The 16,625-nt window shown below is 44.6% G+C and overlaps 1 protein-coding gene across 17 annotated transcripts in view; it reads right to left on the reverse strand.

The window, feature by feature from the left end:
• Positions 1–541: 541 nt before the first annotated feature.
• Positions 542–16,625, reverse strand: part of LOC118369985 (CLIP-associating protein 1-B-like) — a 45,088-nt gene continuing 29,004 nt past the window's right edge. For 4 of the 17 annotated variants that reach the window (XM_052499131.1, XM_052499133.1, XM_052499132.1 and 1 more), the window contains 21 exons: positions 16,209–16,316; positions 15,738–15,893; positions 15,336–15,440; positions 14,577–14,639; positions 13,996–14,126; positions 13,471–13,715; positions 13,256–13,319; positions 12,780–12,943; positions 11,948–12,170; positions 11,581–11,682; positions 10,318–10,461; positions 9,657–9,769; positions 9,339–9,455; positions 8,819–8,960; positions 8,167–8,398; positions 7,725–7,798; positions 7,388–7,555; positions 7,086–7,214; positions 5,157–5,363; positions 3,804–3,920; positions 542–3,576 (listed from right to left, as the gene is read on the reverse strand). In XM_052499131.1, the coding sequence (XP_052355091.1) occupies positions 3,493–3,576; positions 3,804–3,920; positions 5,157–5,363; positions 7,086–7,214; positions 7,388–7,555; positions 7,725–7,798; positions 8,167–8,398; positions 8,819–8,960; positions 9,339–9,455; positions 9,657–9,769; positions 10,318–10,461; positions 11,581–11,682; positions 11,948–12,170; positions 12,780–12,943; positions 13,256–13,319; positions 13,471–13,715; positions 13,996–14,126; positions 14,577–14,639; positions 15,336–15,440; positions 15,738–15,893; positions 16,209–16,316 (2,888 nt within the window). In that variant the 3' untranslated portion in view covers positions 542–3,492. The remainder of the gene's footprint in view (positions 3,577–3,803; positions 3,921–5,156; positions 5,364–7,085; positions 7,215–7,387; positions 7,556–7,724; positions 7,799–8,166; positions 8,399–8,818; positions 8,961–9,338; positions 9,456–9,656; positions 9,770–10,317; positions 10,462–11,580; positions 11,683–11,947; positions 12,171–12,779; positions 12,944–13,255; positions 13,320–13,470; positions 13,716–13,995; positions 14,127–14,576; positions 14,640–15,335; positions 15,441–15,737; positions 15,894–16,208; positions 16,317–16,625) is intronic. The other 13 variants (XM_052499145.1, XM_052499135.1, XM_052499138.1 and 10 more) reach the window with 9 other exon arrangements.

Consider the following 16,625-nt stretch of genomic DNA (forward strand, 5'->3'; position numbering starts at 1 on the left):
TTCAAAGCTGGCCAGCCTACTAACACGTTCTTTTTGATCACTAATGATGCAGGTGGTGATAGTGTTTTTCCACTCTTTATTGGGGAGCCTTCAGATGACTGGAGAACGCACACAAGCCAAGGGTGCTGCAGTGACAAATGAGTGGCTGTGGTCTAATTGCCGATTCACCACATCCTAAGTGTAATGGCCTGTGCCCTCTATCCTACCCCTGAGTAGGGAAAGCTACAGTGCACCTGTGAGCCCGTAAGAGGAGTAGGACAACTAATAACTGTTACCATTCATTTTCAAGGGAAGGAAAGCGGTGAGAAGCAGAGAGGGCGGGGTAACGTGGTAGCCTACTTTTGCTGCTAAAATTATTTCCAAAAAATATATTAAATACACAGAGGATGCTTTTTTTCCTCTCAAGAAAATGCAAAGAGCGCCATCTGCTGCTATTCCCATGTCCTGCAGGAGATGTTTCCTCCCACATTCTCGAGAAGATACTGTATGTCTGCTCTCAATTTATACTTCAAATATACAACATATGTGATTACATGCTTCGGACAGGGACTGAAGTTGGTTTATTTCAAGTTTAAATTTCAACAAATTCTATCACGTGAGAAAGAAGTGAGCAAAACATGAAATATGTACAGCTGTCATCATACACAGAAAATATAACAGACTGCATATAAATATAGGTACGGGAGGGATAAAACAATGACTGAAGCTAAACAAAAGAAGCATGCATTGTAAGTGGTTCACAAGGAATAGAACAGCCAAGCCAATATTACATCTGTGGAAAATACTGCCATTAAACTATTGGCTGTATTTACAGCAGCCTTGGGATGCATCCCAAATGGAACTTTATGCCCTATATAGGGCACTACTTTTGACAGAGTCCCATAAGACTGGTCAGATGTAGGACACTAGGTAGGGAATAGGGTGCAACTTGGGAAATAACCTTGGTCTTCAACGCAACACATTTCCTGTATAATTCATGACATATAATACAGTATTTCAAAATGGGGGCAAAAAGAACAATTCAAAAGCAGTATTCAGAAGCTATTAGTATGGATTAATATTGCCAGGTGTACTGTAAAAAAACAAACAAGGCACAAGCAAATACAGGCTCAAGATACATGACTTGAGGATAATAGGGTTTGGTTTTTGATACAGGCCAGTGTGTGCACACAGCATACAATTACAGTATAGTATACAATGTTTGGTCTGTTAAATCAGCCCTAGTTTGTGATGGATATCAATAGTGTGTGTGTGTGTGTGTGTGTGTGTGTGTGTGTGTGTGTGTGTGTGTGTGTGTGTGTGTGTGTGTGTGTGTGTGTGTGTGTGTGTGTGTGTGTGTGTGTGTGTGTGTGTGTGTGTGTGATATAATACAAGCTGACCAGACATTCATAGATTAGAAGCAACTTTTCTTCAACATAAAGTCAGAGTTGGGAATGTTAGTTAATCATTGAGGTTGCTGGGTATAATATTGCATGTTCCCTCGCATGCAAATGAGGTCTCTCTCTGACTCTCTTTAATAACAAGTTTGTGAATCAATGATTAAAAGTACTGTACAAAACACTAATTTTGAGTTTCATTTTTGATTCAATTGCAACAGGCAGGTCTAACAAAAGAAATACTGTGTTTTGTATTTGACAACATTTTGGACTTGGTCATAGCCAATGTTCCATCTAGTCTGTAGCTGATAAAATTGCTAAGAGTTCTCACATTTGAGAAAAAAATTAATCATTGTGCACTGTTACAGTACATTTTAACAGTCAATGTAGTGAAACTATACTACAGAAACAGTAAGGCCCGATAGTGTTCTCAGTAACACGCCACCTTTATCTGGACTTTTAACAAGGTTGGGCTCAATTCCTTTCAATCAAATCAGGAAGTAAACTGAAATTCCAATTTAATTTTTTTAATCCCCGTAGACAAGCATTGAGGAAAATTGGGAAATGAAATTTCTGAATGGATTGAATTGAAATGGAATTGACCCAAACTCTGAATTCTAGTTCTAACTGAAACTGTAACCTTTAACATTCATAATAAGGAGAGTAAAATACATTAGGTTTAACGCCATGATTAGTATTTCTAAAGCAGCAGTAACATTTCATAGGAGAGCTAAAAAATGGCATCTATACATTTCAAACAAGGACGGTTAACTTACAATGGTAATTTACAGTGCTTTGACAAAAAAAGTTCATCCAAGTAGTTGGATTTTATGTTACTAATTCATTATTGCTGGATTCAATTCAAAATACTATTTATTTATTTTTTTGCCTCCTAAGTCTTTAAATGGTAAGGATTTCTTGTTGAGCACTGGCACTTACAATGTCCTTAGATTCTCGACTAATCCGTCAGATTGTCAAGGTTTTTATACTATATGACAAATAGGTATTGCCCATATTTTGTTCTTAGACAAAAATATTTCACATTTGAAAATTCTAGGACTCGTCAGTACGGTTTTACATTGCAAGAATACTTCAGATCCCAGTAGTTTTGACTCATTACAACGTGCCCGAATGTTAAAGCACAAAAAAACAGCAGACTCAAACCTCGACCAACTCTACCAATAACTCCCCTTTCATAATAACATATTGTAATCCTTGTGAAAATGTAAAATATTCCTTCACAAGTTGTTGGGGCCCAAACCACACAGTCAACACAGGTGTAACACATAGGCAGTTTACAGAGGCTTATTCAATACATCTTTTCACTGCATGTACTAATCATTGGCCAGCCAAATGATCTTCTCCCACTAACGGAAATGAACGTTTTTAGATTCTCACTAACTGAGAAATTCTACAAGGACTATTCTTTAAATACAGGCTTAAAAACATAGCATCGTCACCAAGAACAAATTCTTCAGGCGCCAAATACTATGGAATAATTACTATCAAAATCGCCATTTTTAAATTGCCCCTTTACAAATAACCAAACACGTTTCCAAATAAGCCTCTCTGTCCATTGTGAGAAGGAACACTAGAGGCAATTAGGCGGTCGTGTACAGAGCGGCACTCGGCTTCCATCAACATCAAAACCTTTCAGACGGTTTAAAAAGGACTCAGGTTTCCTTCAAAGCTCTTTACATTCATTTGACTGGGTGTGAAGTAGTGTTGCATTCAAATCTTAATAAAATGTGGAATTAAAAGTATTTACAAGACGACAAAACAGAGGGAAATAAAATGTTGATTGCGACAGGCATAGGGTTTCCCAACCAGGAACAGCCTACATCCTTTATTATAATACATTAAAAACGACAAGGAGGTCTGGAAAGAAAGATTGAGGCACAACTGTTTCCCTATCTGGGTCGCGTTCATTAGGGCACGCCATGGAAAATATTTCAAAACGGTAAAAATATAATACAATTAGTGTTTCTGATTGGACCAGTAGTCCACGCAGTCCCTTCCTGTTTCAGTCTGTTTTGCACCGTTTGGTGCCCTATGAACACAACCCTGTACTGTATGTACCTGCACACACACGGATGGAGCCGGAGGGTCATGTTCATTAGTATGAGGAGATGTCTGAGGAGCTGCTACTGTTGCTGGTGGACGTCTGGGCTCTCTTTATGTACAGGTTCAGCAGCTTCATCTGGTGGGATAGTAAAGACGATGAATGAAACCAACCCATCCTAATACGACGTTTCAAGACATTGAAAAACATTCTGCAACCTGTAGTTCTTGGAAAAAAACCAGAAGGGAATTAAAAGACATTGTCTGCATCCCAAATTGCGCCCTATTTCCTAGTGCACCACGTAGGGAATAGGGTGCCATTTGAGAGCGAACCAGACAGGGTGCTGAGATGAGACGTTAGTGTACCTTGCTTCCTGTGAGCTGGGCCAGGTAGGGCTTCAGCTCTTCACCAATGACAGAGTAGACAGCCACCAGACAGAACACACTGGCCTTCCTCACACTGCTCTCTGTGTTGTCATACCCCTGTACACAGAGAGACATCAGAACAATATTAGACATACTCTGAATACACCAAACATTAGGAACACCTTCCTAATATTGAGTTTCTGCCCCCCAATGTTTCTATTGAAAGTAGATACATTCCAAGTGTTTCTATTGGAAGTAAATACATTCCAAGTGCTTCTATTGGAAGTAAATACATTCCAAGTGCTTCTATTGGAAGTAGATGCATTCCAAGTGCTTCTATTGGAAGTAGATACATTCCAAGTGCTTCTATTGGAAGTAGATGCATTCCAAGTGCTTCTATTGGAAGTAGATGCATTCCAAGTGCTTCTATTGGAAGTGTCTCCTGATCCCTCCTGTCTCAGCCTCCAGTATTTATGCTGCAGTAGTTTATGTGTCGGGGGGCTAGGGTCAGTTTGTTATATCTGGAGTACTTCTCCTGTCCTATTCGGTGTCCTATGTGAATCTAAGTGTGCGTTCTCTAATTCTCTCCTTCTCTCTTTATTTCTCTCTCTCAGAGGACCTGAGCCCTAGGACCATGCCCCAGCACTACCTGACATGATGACTCCTTGCTGTCCCCAGTCCACCTGACCGTGCTGCTGCTCCAGTTTCAACTGTTCTGCCTTATTATTATTCGACCATGCTGGTCATTTATGAACATTTGAACATCTTGGCCATGTTCTGTTATAATCTCCACCCGACACAGACAGAAGAGGACTGGCCACCCCACATAGCCTGGTTCCTCTCTAGGTTTCTTCCTAGGTTTTGGCCTTTCTAGGGAGTTTTTCCTAGCCACCATGCTTCTACACCAGCATTGCTTGCTGTTTGGGGTTTTAGGCTGGGTTTCTGTACAGCACTTTGAGATATCAGCTGATGTACGAATGGATATATAAATACATTTGATTTGATTTTGAGATACATTCCAAGTGTTTCTATTAGAAGTAGATACATTCCATGTGCTTCTATTTGAAGTAGATACATTCCATGTGCTTCTATTTGAAGTAGATACATTCCAAGTGTTTCTATTTGAAGTAGATACATTCCAAGTGTTTCTATTAGAAGTAGATACATTCCCAGTGTTTCTATTTGAAGTAGATACATTCCATGTGCTTCTATTTGAAGTAGATACATTCCAAGTGCTTCTATTTGAAGTAGATACATTCCAAGTGATTCCACGTCAACCAATCAGTAAGTACATCAATAAATCAACCAATGGACTAACCAATCAGTCAACTTGATCTATAAAGCCCTTTTTACCTGCAGTAGTCCTGGTATGATGTCAGGCAGCAGCTGGTGCAGGGACTCCTTGGTGATGCGTTCGATCACCTTGGTCTGCATCTTGATGGAAGCCAGGTTGATGGGGTAGTCAGCTGTCTGGACGATGGGACACAGCACCTTGATACACTGTTCTGGGTGGATGGAGCCGGCCAGGGTGGAGGCTGACTCCTCTGCTGCCCGCACAACCTGGGTAGTGAGGGAAGGGTGGAGTGAGGGGGGTGAAATGTTTGATCATGGAATGGGATCCTTTTGGTTTACTGACAAGAGAAGGGTACATGTACAGTACCAGTCAAAAGTGTGGACACGGCTACTCATTCAAGGGTTTTTCTTTATTTTTTAAAACTATTTTCTACATTGTAGAATAATACTGAAGGCATCAAAACTATGAAATCACGTAGTAACCAAGACAGTGTTAAACAAATCAAAATATGTTTTATGTTTGAGATTCTTCAAAGTAGCCACCTTTTGCCTTGATGACAGCTTTGTGCAAGGTTGGCATTCTCTCAACCAGCTTCATGAGGTAGTCACCTGGAATGCATTTCAATTAACAGGTGTGCCTTGTTAAAAGTTAATTTGTGGAATTTCTGTCCTTCTTCATGCATTTGAGCCAATCAGTTGTGTTGTGCCAGGGTAGGGGTGGTATACAGAAGATAAAACACCAAATAGGGCAGTCGCAAAAACCATCAAGGCGCTATGATGAAACTGGCTCTCATGAAGACAGCCACAGGAAAGGAAGACCCATAGTTACCTCTGCTGCAGAGGACAAATTCATTAGAGTTAAATGCACCTAAGATTGCAGCCCAAATAAACGCTTCACAGAGTTCAAGTAACAGACACATCTCAACATCAACTGTTCAGAGGAGACTGCATGAATCAGGCCTTCATGGTCGAATTGCTGCAAAGAAACCACTACTAAAGGACACCAATAAGAAGAAGAGACTTGCTTGGCCTAAGAAACACGAGCAATGAACATTAGACCGGTGGAACTCTGTCCTTTGGTCTGATGAGTGCAAATTTCAGATTTTAGGTTCCAACCGCCGTGTCTTTGTGAGACGCAGAGTAGAATGATCTCCACGTGTAGTTCCCACTGTGACGCATGGAGGAGGAGGTGTGAGTGTGCTTTGCTGGTGACACTCTGTGATTTATTTAGAATTCAAGGCACACTTAACCAGCATGGCTACCACAGCATTCTGCAGCAATACGCCATCCCATCTGGTTTGCGCTTAGTGGGACTATCATTTGTTTTTCAATAGGACAATGACCAAAAACACACCTCCAGGCTGTATAGGGACTATTTGACCAAGGAGAGTGATGGAGTGCTGCAACAGATGACCTGGCCTCCACAAGCACCAGACCGTAACCCAATTGAGATGGTTTGGGATGAGTTGGACCGCAGAGTGAAGGAAAAGCAGCCAACGAGTGCTCAGCATATGTGGGAACTCCTTCAAGACAATTGGAAAAGCATTCCTCGTGAAGCTGGTTGAGAGAATGCCAAGTGTGTGCAAAGCTGTCATCAAGGCAAATGGTGGCTACTTTGAAGAATCTCAAATATAAAAATATTTTGATTTGTTTAACACTTTCTTGTTTACTACATGGTTCCATACGTGTTATTTCATAGTTTTGATGTCTTCACTATTATTCTACAATGTAGAAAATAGTCAAAATAAAAACCCTTGAATGAGTTGGTGTGTCCAAACTTTTGACTGGTACTGTACATCCACAGGCAAGACTACTCTTCATCCCAACAGTCTTTTCATAATTTTATTTCAAGCTATCATCTCCATAAAAAACAAACACAAAAAAACTAACACGTCATCACAGAGTTGAAAGCTGTTAATTCAAGAAGTGTAGACTTAGCATGTCCTCTAAAGCAGAGCCTCATAGACGGAGAGAGCCAGTGAGAGCTACCTCTTTGTGGGAGTCTTTGTGTAGCTCCAGGGTCTTCATGATGGTGAGTTCTGCGTAGTTCTTGAAGCGGGCCGGCTGGTTGCGTAAGATCTCCTTCAGCACTCGTAGCGCCAGTGCCCGGATGGTGTGCTGCAGGTTGGGGGAGAAGGACACAACATGATCAGAGACAGTGGAAGGAAGAACAGTGGATTCAAGCATCAGATTGTGGCATTGCTCCTAAAACAGAGTTAACTTGGTTGATTGCTGTTTTTAAAGTAGTTTTTCTTCATCTCTCTCTATCCATCCATTTATCCAGTCCTTACATCTTGGTCTGACAGAGTCTCCAGCAGCAGGAGCAGCATGGTTTTGAAGTGTTCCTCCCACACTGCCAGGCTGTCCTCCCGGGCTATCTTCAGCAGCTCCACCAGGGCTCCCCTCCTCTCCTCTGGCCTCTCACTGGGGTTAGACAGCTCCTTCAGCAGCTCACCCACCTTTCAACGACCACAATAGATATTAGTCAGTGATATTTAGTGATCTATAGAATTACATATAGATCACTAAATGGAATTTAATAGGACCTCCATGTCCGTGACTTCAAAGTGTTATTATGTAGCTATTGTAAAACATAGAAAACATTGTCAAATGAATTCAGTCAATCACCAGTCCCAGCTGCTCCGCAGGGGAACTGTTCTTGGTGTGCAGCATCTTGTTTTCTCCACCACACTCTTGGCGGCCTGCGAGGAAGAGGGTTGGGGGGGCTCCCTTACAGTTAATATATAACTTATTATAAACAGGGTGGTTCAAGCCACGGGTATGACAAAACATGTATTTTTACAGCTCTAATTACGTTGGTAACCAGTTTATAATAGAAATAAGGCACCTCAGGTGTTTATGCTATATACCACACCTGGGCCTTATTGCTTAAATGTATTATGACCATCCAAAATGGCACCCTATTCTCTATACAGCTCACTACTTTTGACCAGAGCTATGATTGGAATAGGGTGGTCAAAAGTAGTGCACTATATAGGGAATAGGGTGCCATTTCAGAAAAGTAGCATAGGGAACAGGGTGCCATTTCAGACCCTTGAGACAGCCTCACCATCTCGAAGCTGCTCCACGTCGTCCTCGTACACAGTCTCTCTCAGGGCAGCCTTGTCGTAGGCGCTGATGGTGTCAGAATAGTTGTAGGGGTTGTAGTCGCGGCCCCGGGGGCCGGAGAAGGAACGGGGGGAGGGGGTGTTGAGTAGGGAGGTCTTGTTGTCCAGGGCCGTGCGACCCCCGGGCCCCTCCACCACGTCGGCACCAGAGTGTGATGCTGTTCCAACACCCGGCTGAGGAGAAACAAGACTATTGTTAAAACGTGACATAACAAACATAGTTTTATACAAATAACTAAATGTATGTCCATGTCCATTCTAGAGAAAATAAATATATTGACCAGAGAACAGTTGCCAAACAAGTGCACTTGTTCAATCCCCCCTCTGGATTTAAAAGCAATGGGCTGTTGGAAGATACTCCCTCTTTCTAGGGAGTTTTTCCTAGCCACTGTGCTTCTACACCTGCATTGCTTGCTGTTTGGGGTTTTAGGCTGGGTTTCTGTACAGCAGTTTGAGATATCAGCTGATGCACGAAGGGCTATATAAATACATTTGATTTGATTTGATTCTAGTCCATTCTAACAATCCAAATCTTTTAAATCAATGAGGAAGGGAGTGAGTGGAGAATAGTAGGGAATTGCCCAAGCCTCTCACCGTGTCCTCTCTCTTGCCTCTGCCCGGCTCCATGAGGTCCTCCTGACTGCGGAAGCTGAAGTTCTGGATGGCCTCAGTGACGCCTCGCAGGGAGCTATAGATCTGATCGGTGTTCAGGTTCTCTGTGTCGTTCTCCAACATGCTTCAGGTCACACCGGGAGGGGAGGGTTAATATTCAAGTAGGATACCAACATACAACACCACCACGGAAAGAAGACGTCTGCCCAGTGGGAAAAGCGGTGGGGGGGACTGGTTGAAACGACACATTTTATTTACCTAGTATGTAAAGATGTCATTTCAAGCAGTTTATCCCGCTACACGACCATCCTTTTCATATAAAAGATCAACCGTGCTTAACAGTACGTGTTGACAGAGAGAGTGGAACAGGCTGGTGAGTCAAGGTGTTAATGTGGTGAACTGCTGCTGCGGAATGGAGGGGAAAAAAGGAAGTGAAAGAAAAAACAAACTAGACCGTGGGGTGGGGACAAACCAAGGGTGACACAGCTATGTGACATTGTACCTGGGAGAGTAAGCACTCCGTAGGGTCTTGAGGGAGGGGGCAGCAGGGGTGGAGGAGAGAGAAGGGAAGGGAGGGGGGTACTTTGACAGGCCATCAGCACTCCAACCCCATAGCCGGCTGTAACGTACACAGAGCACGGCAAGGGAGGGTAAGAGGGAGGAAGGGAAAGAAAAGGGGGGAATAGAGTCGCAAGGGAGAAAAAGAGAAACGTGAGGAGGGAACAGTGCGGAGAGGGGGGACTGCTTGTTGTCGTTGTTAGTAGCGATGTAACTAACTTCTATGGTGTGTTGGGGACCAGGTATTAAAGGTCAGACCTACCTGGGAGAGAGCCCCCCATGGGAGCAGTTGGTGGGAGAGGTGAGGGGGCTGCTGCGACTGCTGGGGTGGCGAGGTGGGGGAGGAGTACGTCCCATGGTGCTACTGGGAGAAGCCTGCGGATCACACAGAAATCGGAGAAAGTACAGTACATTATAACCTGGGTGGTTCGAGCCCTGAATGGTGATTGGCTGACAGCTGTAATACATTACCCGTATACCACGGGTAAGACAAAACATGTATTTTTACTGCTCTAATTACATTGGTAACCAATAGCAATAAGGCACCTCAGGGGTTTGTGGTATATGACCAATATACCACGGCTAAGGGCTGTATCCGGGCACTCTAAGAACAGCCCACAACCGTGTTATATTGGCCATATAACACACCTCCTCTGTCTTTATTGCTTAATTATATAATGATATCCCAGTATATTTAGATTACAATACAACTATTGTCCATGTGACAGCATGCCAGTGAGAAGATATTCAGTGTATTCGAGAAGACCTTCCTGAGCAAATGCGTTGTTCAAGTTGCCCTGTGTAAATTCACTGCTCATCTTCTCATGGCGAGTAGATATTTGGGACACAGCCATTTCATCCCTGCTCAGTCTCATCCTCTCGACGATGTGGATTTACACGTGAACGTCAGAGTCAGGTCTTACCACTCTGGTGTTGCTGGAGTTCCGCAGGTGGCTATGCAGCAGTTTAGTGGCTCCGTCCTGGAAGGTCTTGGGCAGGGCCCCCAGCAGCATGGTGAACTCTGGGGTGTTCAGCTCAAACAAGGTGATCAGAACCACCTGAGCCGCCTGGGGGTTAAAGGGTCACAGAGAGGTCTGGGGTTAAAGGGTCACAGAGAGGTCAATGGCTAGAGGTCATCAAAGAGGGCGTTCACTTTTTCCCAGTAACATCGACATATGATATCACGCAATAATGTGCATTTCAAGGTAATTTCTGACGCTTAAGAGAAGCGACGGAACATTCGACAAGCCCATTCTGCTCTTACGGAACCATCAGTCAATGGATTTACAAATACATGAGCCAATAAACATTGCACAGAAATACAGTAGCACATATTTGTTTAGGTTCCGTTAGCATTCAGTTAGTCAGGCGAGTTAAAACCATTGTCAGTTCTTGTAAAACAGTTAAAAACCCGTATCAATGTTTCTCTCGTGTGAATCCCATGCATGTCGGTCAACCAAACCTGGTCAATGTAGATAAACAAGACAAGAACCATGAGGAACAAGTAACAGCAGCACAGGCTACTATCAAAACGCAATATTACCACACATTCAGAGCCATTATGTTGCCCATTCCCACCCCGTCGCTTAAAGGGGCAATCTGCAGTTGCTAGATGAATGTTTTGACTTCTACGTGAATTGTATATGCACCCATTGATTCTTGAACTTAAATGCCTCATGAGCTCAGCTCAACTGTCGTACCCCATCAGAATCCTAAATGTAAGCTTGTTCAATGCCTCCGTTTGTAAACAAAGTCAATGTAAACAAACCCGGTATAGCCTCAAAACATAGTTAAAACTATCATTTTGATATCATGCATGGCATCCCTAGCTCTGTCTATGAATTTGAGAGTGGTTGCATTTCTCCAGCCCAATCGCTCAGCTTTGTAGCGAAACAGTGGTGGGGTCCACACCTTCGTTCTCATTTCAACTGCTGATTGCCACTTTAACATTCACTCATTATGAAGAAACCTTTGAAAGTAGAAACAACTGTTATGGCTCATTCAGAGCCAATTCAGTCCTCAATCCCACCCCTGCACTGTCCTTTACATTCAGTTATAAAGCAGAAACAACTCTGTGTGCCAGCAAGGCGAAGTTGTGTTAGAGACAGAGAGCCCAGGCTTGAGGAAGTTATGTGAGGCAGACTGCAGACCGTGCAGCTGACTGATGGGTCGGGGGGCTCTACTACCTGCTTGCACCTCTCCTCCACGTTCCCCTCTCCAGGTAGAGAGGCTACGGTGGTGCTGGGCCTGCCTGACAACTCCTCACCTGCCCAGCTATGGTGGAAGCTCTGGGGTTGGGGGTCCACCGACAGGTAGGTTGGGGAAATTATCAGTTTAAAATTTAAAAAAATAAAAACAACCAAAAATGGATGAAGCCAGCAAACAATAGTTATTTTGGAGCTTTGGCTGATCAGTTGAAAATTGGCCCGCTGGTTAAATCTGGGACATTTACAGAAATGCTGATTAATGTGCATTGTCCCTGTGAAATATAAAGTAAATTAAAAGAAAAGTGCCTGACGCTATTGCTATGGAAACAAACCCAATTCTGCCCACCTTCCGGACGTCGGAGCTCTTTGGTTCCGTGGTCCAGGTGATGATGCGGGAGACGGCCAGGCGCGTCTCGCTGGAGTTGACAAAGTCTGCGGGGTCCATTTGACGGGCCAGGCACTCAATGTACCTCAGGATGGCCACCTTGACCTTCAGGTTGGGGGTCTGGGTCTGGTCCACGATGAAACGCATCAGGATGTTAAACTGCTGGTCGAACGGGAACGAGTCCCTGGGAAAGAGAGAGGAAAATAAAGAGAAAAAGGCATGAGATGAGAGGGATTGATCCACTAGAACAAGGATCATCATCTAGATTCAGGCACGGGACGATTTTTTTTGCTGAATGGATTTTCAGGGGCCGGTACATAATTACTTATCACTTGTAGACTGCAAATTGACTGCAAGAAGACCAAACAGATATAATATTTGACTAAAACATAATCATTTCAAACCTTGCTTACATTTGTATATGATCATGTGTCTCTCTATTATGCGTGGAAATACTTGGGAACAAATTTACAAAAATTAAAATCAGCTGGACCTGATTTCCTGGTGTTTAATTTGAAAAATGAAAAAAATGTAGATTCTTTTTTTTTTTGCTCAGAAAACATGGGGGGGGTGACAGTGGGCCGTCAGTTAGGGAACCCCGCACTAAAAACGCCACAAACAGCCAAAAGCAACATCTAAGGGCTTTTCACACTACCAAGCCAAGCCAAACCAAGGTGTACTGAGCTGCCCTGGTTACACATCCACTATAGTTGGTGGAATTGTGCTGAAAAGCAAGAAGTGGGGAAAAAGACCTGTGTGAGAACAGAAACAGAGATGACGCTTTAGTTCTGACCTGGTGACGTCCAGAGCCTTCTGGACCTTGGCCTGTACGGAACCCAGGAGGTCAGCTCCCATCTTCTTCAGCAGCTGGGTGAGCAGGACAAACAGCCAGTCCTGCACGTCCTCTCTGTGCAGGGTGATGAAGTCTACCAGGGTCTCCAGAAACATGCTGAACACCTGAGATCAGACACAGTGACCACCCAGTCAGTCACTCAATAATAGGCTATAGGTATTTGTTAATTGTTAATGATTATTACAGTAGGACAACATACAGAACAACAATAATTCATCAATCTGAATAGTCGGATTCGATTGCATTACTATTCAAAAAGGTGTCGGACAAAAACACTTACTCGCTGATGTTACAAGTCCACCGCAAAGACCACCATGCGACACAAAAACAGACCGTTAGTTAGTACAGTAACTACATTAGCTTCACGTCAGAACACAGGTAATATCAGACATGGGGCGTTTCTATTGTGGGCTCACCTTGCTGTGTGGGTCAGCAAACATCCTTGTGAAGATCTCACACAATCGCTTCAGCTCCACACGACTGAGACACACGAGCGGGGGAAAAAGGTAAGGCGATCAATCGAACACCTTTTGGTTTCAGCCAGATTTTTCATCTAGAGGACAGTCGTCTCGGTGACGTCCTCAAATGCATCACATTACAAAAGTTAAAAAATAGACGGTCTCTATCCCACCTGAGAATTCTCTGGCTAACGAGCAGGTTCTGTAGTCCCAGCAGCCCCTCCTTCCTCTCAGACCAGTTGGAACTGGCACAGTGGTTCAGCACCTCGGCCACGTCCTCCGTCTGTCTCATGTAGTGGGGCGGGCCGCCGTTCCGCGAGCCATACGAGCGCTCAGAGCAGGCGCTGCTGGCGTCGCTGTTAGCGTCGTCGTCTGAGTAGATCCCCGGGGACTCGTACCGCCGTCTGACTGGCCGCCGCTGGAAGGGTCAAGGGTTAAGAGGTCAAATGTTTGTGCGGGTACATACACAGCGTGCTCACTAAGTTATGCCACCGAGTGAAGAGAAATCGATGACACTTCCTGTTCAACAAGCTGCCATGAGATTCGAGAGGCAAATATGAGTCAACATAGACGTAAATCCAACAAAATATCCCCCCGAGAGAAAAAGCCGTCAAAGCTATTATGATCAGCATACGCTATGATTCAGATGGTAAAGAGGATAGAGAATCTAAGTCGCACGTGACGAGGTAAACATCCACCTTGTTATTCCTGGCGTCGCCTAGTAACAGGGCGTCGGCTACAGCTGCCTCCACCTCGGTCCCAGTGTTGAGGATCCTCATGGCGTTGACAGAGGCCGAGATACGGGCCTGGTGGGCCAGACCTAGACGCTCTGGAGGAAACACAGAGATATTATAATACTTTTATAATACTATTGTAGTATTATTAGGAGCACAGTAATACAGTATTACAAAGGAGAAGCAGTCGACCTATAAACTAAAATGGGGAGTAAAAGTCATGGGGGGAAAACAAATGAAGCAAATTACATCAGCAGGTCATGAGAAACTCAAGAGAAGATACAGTGTATAGCACAAAATAATAATATGATGAATTGAAGTTTTATTTTACAGCACAGTATAAGGACCAATAAAAACAAACGCGTACTAACAAAAACAGTGAAACAAAACAACACAGATTGACTTGAAAAATAAGACCCATCCAAACTGAAATAAGGAGGATGCTCAGCTCTCTGTCGTCCCCTGTGGGTGATTGAGGTGAACTGCACCATGGAACACTGACATGCCATTTGTCTGGTCTAATAGAGACATGCAGGACAGGTCACCTGAGTGGCCCACAGACTCAGCCGAGTGGAGAGCACTGGTGGAGCGGGAGACACGTCTGGATGCTAGAGGAGGAACATGGGAGGGAGTGGGGGGTGATACTTTATTTGGATAGTCCATCTACTAACCCTAACCCCTACTCTAACCCTTACTCTAACGCTTATTCTAAATCTAAACGTAACCTTAGCAACCAGTTGCTTATCAATAGATAGTATGACCATCTATAGAGCTACAGATGGAAAACCCGGACTATCCAAATAAAGTGTGACCAGGAAGTGAAGTTAGACACTTCTACAACTCATACAGTACATGCCTGTCAACCTGAGGAGGAGGTATTCTACCATGTGACGACGCTAACTGGCTTTATGCAGATATTGGCGCCAAGAATGCTGAGAGGCATCCCGGCATTGGACACAAAGGCTCTGATCGCAAGTCTATAAGCTGACAGCGGACACCAGCGTCAACTCATCCCATGCCATGTCATCAATGACTCTGGCATGATTACTAAAAAAAAAAATGGTTGTTGAGGAAAATGTTGTTGTCACTCAGGAGTGAAAGGGGAAATTTGAAAGACAAGTAAAAGGCATGCAGAAGATGGAAGCAGAAGAGGTTCGTTTCAGTTGATTTTCTTGTGGTCTGATGATGGCCTTTGTGTTCTACTCTAGATAGGGCTAGTCAGGGTTCAGGCCCCCGGCAACCAGCCATTGAGGGTCTTGGTGGCTATGGTCTCTGGGCTGGGCACGTTACTATACTGTACTCACCCAGAGGAGAGAATCCCCGAGCGGGGCTGGTATCTCGGCTGCTCTCCCTAGAGGTGTCCCTGCTGCAGCCCTGACTCATGCTGGGCCGGGGGATACGACTCCTCGCTAGCATAGTGGTGGTGGGGGGGGGGACACACAGCGAGAGAGAGCAGCAGGAGGAAGAAAGAGCTTTATAACACACAGCCAGATAGACAGTCCAACACACTCAGAGAGAGAGAGCTCAGCGGAGGTAGAGGAGGAGTTGAGTTAGCCAGGACAGAGGAGGAGACAAGGTTGCACTCAGTGACAGACAGGAGATTAGGTGGTTCAGAGAGCAGAGAGGTTGGAGACTCGGAGTACAGCTGTAGAGGGCTGTTTTCTGTCCTCCGTGTGTCTGTGTGTGTTGTCCTTCCTGGTCCTTACCCAGGCCTGATCTGTCTGGACTGGTGTCTCGGCTGCAGCCATGGCTGCGGGGGACTTTAGGCCTCCTGTCTGCTGGCGTTGTCCCTGCAGCGGCCCTGGAGATCCTGCCGTATGTATGGCTCAGGAGACGACCAGGGGAGCCAGAACGACTGCCAGCTGCAACACGACATAGCATGGTGTACTTATAAAGGGAGAAGAATGCATACCGACACAATGCTGAAAAGGTGGTAAAAATGTCAAACAATTGCTCCAGATCAGTGTTTCTTGATCCCGGGGACCCATAGGTGCACATATTTGTTTTTGCCCTGGCACTACATACCCGATTAAAAGTTTGATGACTTGATTAGTGGAATCAGGGCCAAATCAGATATGTGCACCTATGGGTCCCCGGGATCAAGAAACACTGATATAGAAACCGTGTGTATTTTTTAATTCCGGCATGATGCACATATATCGGGGGAAGATACTCACGTTGAGACACTGACACCATTTTGGCTCGACTCCTCCCCCTACTGTCTATGACAGAGGGACTCGCCCCCACGCCGCTCCCCGAACTCGTTCTCCTGGTACGCACACGGCCTGGAAGTGAGAGAGAGCGAGAGAGAGAGAGAGAGAGACAGACAGAGACAGAGAGAGAGAGAGTGAGAGAGAGAGACAGAGAGAAAGAGAGAGACAGAGAGAGAGAGAGAGAGAGTGAGAGAGAGAGACAGAGAGAAAGAGACAGAGAGAAAGAGAGAGAGAGAAAGAGAGAGAGAGACAGAGAGACAGAGAGAGAGAGAGAGAGAGAGAGAGAGACAGAGAGAGAGACAGAGAGAGAGACAGAGAGAGAGAGACAGAGAGAGAGAGACAGTGATAGAGAGAGACAGTGATAGAGAGAGACAGTGATAG

Source organism: Oncorhynchus keta, chromosome 37 (assembly GCF_023373465.1).
Source record: "Oncorhynchus keta strain PuntledgeMale-10-30-2019 chromosome 37, Oket_V2, whole genome shotgun sequence".
Taxonomy (NCBI): domain Eukaryota; kingdom Metazoa; phylum Chordata; class Actinopteri; order Salmoniformes; family Salmonidae; genus Oncorhynchus; species Oncorhynchus keta.